This window comes from Octodon degus, unplaced genomic scaffold (genome assembly GCF_000260255.1).
Source record: "Octodon degus isolate 3935 unplaced genomic scaffold, OctDeg1.0 scaffold00039, whole genome shotgun sequence".
Lineage (NCBI taxonomy): Eukaryota > Metazoa > Chordata > Mammalia > Rodentia > Octodontidae > Octodon > Octodon degus.
In genome coordinates this window covers 3,711,670-3,720,701 of record NW_004524615.1, presented here as the reverse complement: position 1 = coordinate 3,720,701, position 9,032 = coordinate 3,711,670, and the positions used below count along the sequence as shown (strand labels likewise).

At 38.7% G+C, this 9,032-nt stretch overlaps 1 protein-coding gene across 5 annotated transcripts in view; it reads right to left on the bottom strand.

Moving 5' to 3' along the window:
- Lig4 (DNA ligase 4) overlaps window positions 1-8,403 on the bottom strand; it is a 174,973-nt gene extending 166,570 nt beyond the window's left edge. For 4 of the 5 annotated variants that reach the window (XR_002821095.1, XR_002821094.1, XR_002821093.1 and 1 more), the window contains exon 1: window positions 8,331-8,403. Coding sequence is in view for 1 of the 5 variants with exons in the window: in XM_004631171.2 (XP_004631228.1) it covers window positions 2,170-4,905 (2,736 nt within the window). In the remaining 4 variants the exon portion in view is untranslated. Of the gene's footprint in view, window positions 1-1,510; window positions 4,934-8,330 lie in introns of those variants that run through there. The other variant, XM_004631171.2, reaches the window with a different exon arrangement.
- Window positions 8,404-9,032: the final 629 nt, after the last annotated feature.

Below are 9,032 nucleotides of genomic sequence, written 5' to 3'. Positions count from 1 at the left end.
AGATCACACACACGCCACAGACCCTGTTACAGACGTCAGGTGTTGGGAGAGCTAGCAGTTTTAGATAGAAGAGTAACACAATCTGACTTCCATCTCTGAGATTATGAATTTTGTTCCCGAGAACACAACATAAAGGAGGATACAGGAGGAAGGCCAGCTAAGAAGGCTCCTGAGATATTCCAGTAAGAAGAGTATAAGTGGGAAGAGGTCACATCTGGAACATGCAGAGAAACCCAACCTGACACAATTTGCTGTCGGTCAGAGGTGTGACGCAGATGGGGCATCAGGACGACTGTATCAGATAGTGAACAGGGAGAATGCTGGACGACAGCCCAAGTCTGAGAGGTCAAGGGATTCACCATGGCATATGCACAGGTGAAATTATGTCATCTAAATCAATCTAGAATCACGAGTATAATGAACTGATCACTGCCAGTTGCTCAGACTGGCTCATGTGCACATGCAGGCTCATTATACTATTGTCTTGTGCGTATTTTAATTTTCCTTTAATAAAAATTTTTTAAAAAGCAGTTAGATATACTAAATTTGAGTCCTACTAGATTTTTCATATGGACATGTTACTCAGCTAAGATATATGAACTGCAGCTCAGCTGAAAAACTGGGGGTATAGAAAGGTGGGGTCAGTAGGTCAAAAGCCATAAGATAGAAAAACATCAACTAAATTAATGAAAATAGAGAACAGGCCTAGCACTGTGCAGCTGTAGGGATGAGGAAGATGAGAATAGCCAACAACATATTTTGGCCCAGATTTTTCAATGTGTATCAAGAATCACTAAGAATTACCTAACACTGAGCCAGCATTTCCACTTCTAGGAATATATCCCAACAAACTCACAGGACTCTTAAAAGATTTATCACACTGCTTCATCAGAAAAGAAAGCAAACATGCAGGCTGTGTAATGAAATAACCTGAAATACAAATAATATACCCACAAGATATATTACAGTACAATCGGTGAGCATCATATTCTCTTTACTGAGAACATCTTATAAAGCACTTAGATTTGTTATTCTTATTCTAAGTAGTTTTGTGCTTTATCATTAATAACTTAAAATAGAAAAATGTTATTGTCGTTAGTACTAAAGTTTTAAGATTTCTCCCTTACTATACTGTGTTTCATGCCACCATGGGAGAATTCATTTTAAAGTTATTTGTTTTGAGAAATGGTCTCATTGTGTAATTCAGGCTGGCTTTGAGATCACTTGTAACCCAGGGTAGCCTCAAACTCAGTAATCCTCCTGCCTTGGTCTCCTGAGTGCTGGGATTAGTCATGTGCCACCACACCTGGTTTAAGTTTTAAATAAACCTCATTCAATAAAGTGAAATGTAAGGGAACTCAAAGAAGAACTTGATTAGAACCAGTTAAAATTATATTGACACTATAAAATCTTACTGAAATAACTATTATAATTGCTTGAAAATAAGAACGTCAATTATTTTAACACTATATTAAATACTTTATTTAAATTAGTATAACATAATCACGCACACTTGTTCTACTTCCAAATAATTTACATGTATTGCCTGGCAAGCACAAGGTCCCAAGTTTGATCCATGGTATCATCAAAAAAAAAAAAAAAATTACATGTAGTAGTTCAAGTTTCAAATTCCCTTCATTCCAGGAGTGCTATGAACATACATTTTTAAATACAGACTGTACTGGAAAATTTGTTAAATAAGTTCAGACACACACTATATCCATTGACATTAAATAACTTAGAGTCTTAAATAATTTACATTCCACTTTTAAGAGATATTTTAGGTTTCAAGTAAAAATTTGCCTAACAATTCCACTTTTTTTCCTTAAAATACATTAGATAAAAACGATTAAAAATGTTAGCTGATCTTAGAAAAATTCTATTCATAAGATCAATATTCTAAAGACTTCTTAATGCATTTTATTAATATCTAAGTCAAAACATTAAATTCATATATGGATATCTTCATTTGTTTCATCTCTGTTACAGAAAATCATAAAATATACACTAGTGACAGAATTTCTTGGCTTGAATCATTCAGTTGCATTTCTTAGAAATATTTGTTTACCTATATCTAATAAATTAAGTATAGATTTAAAATGCAAAAGTTTACCATTATCATCTGCTGCAATGAGTCTGCAGGATCAAGATTTTCCCAAGAAGCTAGCATTAAATCAAATACTGACTTTCCTCTACTAATTCACCTTTGTCTATTGAGTCAGTTACCCAATATTCATGTAGGATTTTAAACTTTTTCCTAATAGTTCTTCGAAAATCTTTAAAATCTGCAACTCGGCTCTGATCTTCCCCAATGATCACATGAGACACACCTTCAGCTAAACAAGAAACTACTTTTGCACCATGAAATTGAAGCTCCAAAGCTGTAATAGCTAATCCTGCTCCCTTGAGTTTGGTATTCACATCATTAATAACAGTATACAAGTCCAAATATATGGTGTGATGTCGAAACATACTGAGAGGAGACTGGTCCCAGGAATAACGATATTCTAAATCTGCAATCACAGAGGCTATTTCGTCAGGGGTCCAGTCATGAGAGTCCTTAATTCCTGAGAACACTTCTTGCAGCTGGTTCAAATCTGAGTCAACAAAATAACTGTCACCATAGCAATCATATTCCCGGGCAAATTGTTGTTTTGTTGATGGACACATGTGGATCATAAAGCGAGGATGCCATGGCAAGCACATCTTAGCCTTAAAACACTCCAGAAGCCACGCAGGCCGGACAACATCATGTTTATCTGAAGAAATAATATTTTTCACCCTAATGTTTTCTGAGCCTGCAATTACACAGTATGTGTCAGGACCTGGGTTTTGTACTATATAACCACCAAATTCTGCAATTCTGTTCTCCAGGTCAAGTTTAGAATGACTGTCTGTTCCACTCATAACACAGAACTCTACATCCTCAAATATGTTAGACACTTTGCTTATGTTAGAAAGGTTAGGTGCTTTTAAGTGTTCAAGAATTCCAATGACTTTCTTCTTCTTTGGGGTTGTTTTCCGCTTCTTTTCTTTAGGTTCATCATTACTGCCTACATCAAGATGTTTTGACGCAAGCTTCCCAGATGCCTTCCCCCGCAGGTGTTCTAGCTGATCTAGAGTCATGCACTCATGCCACTCTTTGTCATCTCTGATCTTCTCAATTCTTGGAAAACGCAATGTGCAGCTAGTTTTATACATTTCACTGGGGACAATCTCTGCTGCCTTAATCTGAACAATGACAGAATGACAAGGTTCAATGTACACTTCTGGTTTCTCTGTTCCACATAAAATGCTACTTGGTGGTGCTTTTTTATGAAAAGGTTTCCAGTGTTTGGCCAGTTTTAAACCTAGATCATACAGTTCTTTCATGGTGTATCCTGAGCCAACACGACAGAGGGTATGAAACACTGTTGGTTTCTCACCAGCAGGGGGCTTCTCTGCTACAGCACACAAAAAATGAGACATCATCCCACCCCGGGAGCCCTTCCCCCAATAGCCTCCCACAATTAAGATGTCCAGTTTGTCCATTAGTCCACTGACATACTCTGGTTTAATTTTGAGCCATCCTTCACCTCTTTTGTCTGGCTTATAAATGGACAGAGGATGTTTGATCATGATTCCCTCTTCTCTTTTATCAATTGCTTCATTCAATGCATCAATAACTTCTTTCTTAGTACGAGCTTGGGCTTTCTGTACTATTTCCATTCTACCCGATACTGGTGTAAAAGTGCTATTGAGAATCTCATACCTCTTCTGCAGTGTCTCACGTCCTAGCTTTTTATTATTAACCATCAACACATCAAAAACACAGTAACAAGTCTGCAGATCAGAGTCTTCTACCATTCTTTTAATGTCAAACTCATTCCCCTTTTGCATGAAAGTTTGCGTGCTGGGGTTGTAGGCCATCATCTCACCGTCCAGGATACAGATCTGTACATCTGTTTTGAAGGCATTATGAATGAAGGGTGTAAGAGAACCTTCACTGGGAGAAGCACCAAACTGATCGGTATAATTATATCCATTTCGGGAAAAGTACCGATACACATCTCCATCTTTGTGCATCTGCATGCGCTCACCATCCAGCTTGGTTTCAATGTAGAAACTCTGGTGTTTCATGTCCTTCTCAATGTGCTCAATATCTGCTATGGCAGCTAGCATTGGTTTAAAGGCAGAAAATAATGTGATAGAAATATCACTAAGTCCAACAGAGGGGTCATGGAGTTGCCTGCAGACTTTTTCCAGATCCATGGTGACATTATGCAACTCAGCAGCATCATTATGAAAAATAGAAAATATAGTTTTCTCACTAATACCAAGCTTTAAATCCTTCACAATCATCCGTATAAGCCACTTTTGTTCAAGTGCTGAGCTCTGAGTTATAAGTTGAAGAAGACTCTTTTTTACTAGGTCTTTTTTTTTGGCAGAATTATTGCTGGCAACTGAGTCTAAAAGTTCATTGACTTGCTGTATGTTTAAGCTTCCTTTCTGCAAACACCTAGGCTTCAACACAAAGTATGCAATCATTGCAAAGTCTCCGGCATCTCCACGAGTTCCAGTAGGTGTTCTGTAATTTAGGAGTTTAAGAGCATCTTTCCCTTCTCGCGGTAAATTAAGCAATTCAATATAAAACTTAGCAAGCATAGTTTCCTTGATTCCATAAGCCATTCTCTCTCTTTCGAGCTGAGGAAGAATAAGTCTCATTGCTGGATAAAAAGAGTCTGCAACATCCATTTGGTGCTTATGAAGAGCATCATGAAATTTTCTCCAAGAGTCTAAAAATTCCTTGAAGTGTCTAACTTTCTCTTCACGTCCTTTACTTTTCTGTATTCGTTCTAACGTTGAACATAAATCTGCAAAGGGAACATGAGACGCAACAGTCTGTGAAGTTCGTGAGGCAGCCATAGGAGAGACAGCGAATTCTCTGGTTTACCTAATAACACAGAAAGAGATAAATTTTTAAGTCAAAAGATAAAATTCAAGTCCAGGCATGGTGGCTCATGCCTGTAATCCCAGCACGAGGGAGATAGAAATCAGGAGGATCATGACGAGTCTGAGCTGTATAATAAGACCCTACACAAAAGAAAACATAAAATTCAATGAAATATTTAACATTAATGATCTTGAAGAGTTTACCTGGATCATAATGTCTATAAATATTTATCCTATGAAAATAGATCAATGATATGAATGCTCCCTTTTAAACTTCAATTAATAAGATGTATTTTAATTAGTATTCACTGAAGTATTACCATGCCAATTTCACAAATATAGAAAACTAATTTTACTTTTCCCTAAATGCCAAGACACACTGAATTTGCTATTCTATTACTTGATTATTTAGCATACAATGCAAAAGAGTATTGCTCATAATAATGAAGACATTTAAAAATCAAGCACAATATACTTTTATTTCTAGTCTTTTGAACTAAGGTCCTCATTTCATGTTTCCTTTCTCAGACTTCTATGTGACACCTGAAACACACTACTTAAAATAGATGTTTTTACATCATACTACAATAAGTTCACCCATGTTTCATAGCAGCACACTATGTCATAGCTAAATCGTGGGAAGAACCCAAATGCCCATCAACCAAGAAATGGACAAAAAAGATGTGGTATATTTAAGCAATAAAAAAGGATAAACTTGAGGCTTTTAAAGATAGATGTAACTAGAGGCCACATTCATAAGTGAAATAAATCAGACAAGTATATGCAAACATTGTATTGTCTCTCTCATGTAAGAAATTGAAAGATTAAATAAGATCCAAAAGGTACAATAGATATTGTGAGAGGGAAGGAAACTGCTCAAAGGGAAAGAACAACTGGATGGGGGAAAGGAGAAAAGAAGGGATATATATATACATATATAACATGTAAATATAAATACATATAAACAGTTAAGATTAAAATGCTACTAATTTCTATTCATTAAACGGAACAGGGCTCATATTATTTGATTAATTTTGCCTGCCTATTTTATAATCTGACCAACTATCTTGTAGATGATAGATAATATGCAATAGCCATTATTAACTTCCTATTACCTTATTTTGAAATTCTGTATCATTTTTGTTTTTCTCTTTAGTATAACATAAAATAGATGTTTAGAACAAATCACCCAATCAAGGAATTGAAATTTGAAGTTCTAGGAATTTTGAAATCCTACCAATAGATTTCACTTCACAGAAAACAAACCCGTTTACTTTCAACTCTGCAAATCATTCCAGCATTCAAAAGCCAACTCAAAATAACCCTCCCCAAATATCTCCAATTTGCTAATTTATTAGTTATTTACAGCTTCATAAATTCTACATACTTTTTTTGTTTATATTGTCATGTTAGGTATTCCCCAAGTATTTAGCAATCACATACAAACCAGGCATTGGTATTATGGCAAATCCATTAAGTTTCTGCTTTAAAAGATCAGATATCCTATAATAAAACAGGGGATCTAGTAACAACTAATTATAATGACACTCTCAGTGTGTCAGCTATATACAATGTCTGGCAATAGAGCCTTTTCACTGAAACCTAAAATTGGAAATGATGGATAGTTTTGCTCTCACTGCCTTCGTGAGGGCTTACTGCAGCCACTCAGCAAACTATAGGAAAAACAAACAAAACTACTCTCTTCAGTCTAAACTGTGACAAAGGAAACAGTTTCTACATCAAAAAACAAATCCTCTAGAGACAGCTAGAGACCACACTCCTGAGACTTTCATCTTTGATTAGAGTAACGGCTTCCTCGTCTCATTTGGATAACCGACTGCCACCTGGCTCCCTCAAATGGGCATATTATAATCCACAATGATACTCTCACACTGTACCTATGATGCATGCAGAATGAAGTATATTAAGAATTATATGCTGCTGGGCCGGGGAGATGGCTCAGTGGAATAAGTGCTTCCCTGGCAAGCCCAAGGGCCTGATTTCAATCCCTGGTTCCGTCAAAAAAAAAAAAAATTATATGCTGCTGCGGAGAGGGCCCCGCCCCCGGGGGCATGCTGAGATGGCAATTGAGATTGGGTGTGGTGACACACACCTGTAATCCAGCTCTTGGGAGGCTGAAAAACAGGAAGGATCACTACAAATCCGATCTGTGTATGTACTAAATACGTTTTTTTTTTAAAAAAGTTATATGCTGAATGCTCAAATACTGGCACATAGATTTTACAGACCTATGGGTAGAGCCTAGGTCTGCTTTCCTCAACAGTTCCCAGGCAGTGGCGTAAGCGCCTGTCTGGCAAGCACAAGGTCCTGCGTTTAATCCCCAGTACCAAAAAAAAAAAAAAAGTTTTAAATTGTTTTACAACAATGACAAATCTAGGTACTGAATGGATAACCATATATCCTGAAATGACTGTGTATAGATAACAAATACACCAAAACTTAGCATAAAATGAAAGACAAAGTTTCTTGCTCATTGCAATTGCATACAAAAGTAAAAAAGGGGGGGGGATTTCTGTTTCTTTTTACATGATGTTAAATTTTATTTTTTGGATTCTGAGGCTTTTAGCCAATGCTTCCCATGTGCAGTAAGGCAAAAAAGGTTTGCTGTCCGAACTCAAGCTCTGGAGCATAATAAATTGCAGCTCACAGGTGGGCTCTAACTTTTAACAGCTGTGAGATGCAGGAAATTAATTTTTCCAAATTCAGCTTCCTCAAGGGTAAAATGGGGTTAAAAATATCAAAATTAGGATGATAGTAAAATCAGATATTCTGCATAAATTGCTTTTTAAAAGTATTAGTAAATCCTTTCAATATTTTAATGCTTGCACATGCAAGCAACGTTTAAAACCCAATAGTGAAAAATACTAAGTAGGTAAGAATGGCAGACGGGAAGAGGGCATTTTTTGTTTGTTTGTTTGTTTTGTTTTGTTTTGTTTTGTCAGGTACCGGGGATCAAACTCTAGACCCTGCGCTTGCCAGGTCGTTTCAATTTTTAATGGTGGCGAAGCAAAGCCTTCAGGAGAACGAACTCAAGTATTAGTGAAATATAATGGCTCGCCCATTCATTCTCCTGCTGCAAGTGCCACAAGAAAACAAAGCAGCTGGTCATTTAGGGACTAAAGACGATCCAGTGCTAGCTCGCTGGAGAAAAGGAAACGCACACCGGCAGCTCCCTTCCTGCCCCCTCTCAAGGACCGTCCCGCGCCGACAGCCCAGACAGAAACAGTGGCCTAACCTCCGCAGTCCGCAGACACCCTGAGAGGAACTGGGGAAAGGAGCTAGTGGTACAATACCCAGAGACTCTGGGTCCCCAACAGTTCATAAAAAATACTGCAGGGGAGCCACAACGCTCTCGGGTCCTCGCCGCCCGCACAAACCTGCTGCAGACGCCACCGAGGGTCCGAATCGAGGCACCAACCGGAAGTGGTCTCTGAAGGATGCGGATTCCGCCAGCAGTTTCCCGCGCACGCGCACTGGAGCTGTGAGGGCGGAGAGGGACTGGCAAGACCTCACGGGACGGTGTGCGCAGGCGCAGTGACGCCTGCCGGGAAAGGGCCGAGCCCATTTCTCGGGGGGAGGGAGGGGTAGCTGAGCTGGTTCGAATGGGAACGTCGACCGCCGCTCTGCTTCCCTTTCAGAGCAAGTGCTCTTTGCGGGCGGTCGACACACGCTTCACTGGATTTCCTCGCTGTGTGTTGATTTGTCAACAGAAGCCTGAGCCTAGGCTCTAACTAGCAAGCTGTTCTCTGCATGTGCAACTGTGGCAACCGCGCTCCTACTTCGTGGCAGGGCTGTGAAAGCATCCCGGAGATAAGACGATGGGCCGCCTCCCCAAATACCTGCGGTTTTGTTTCGGTAGAAAAACAGGCCTTCGCATAATTATTTTAGGCTACTCCTTTTTTTTCTGATGTTTACATGTGTGATCTGTGTTCTTGTTTCTTAATGCAAAAATGATTCACAATTGCATCGTGTATAATACAGATCCAGTTGCATGGGCTCCGGGCGCTTCTAATACACGTTCAAGGGTTCACTTCCCTGGCAAGCGCAAGGGCCTGAGTTCAATCCCCGGTCCGCCAAAA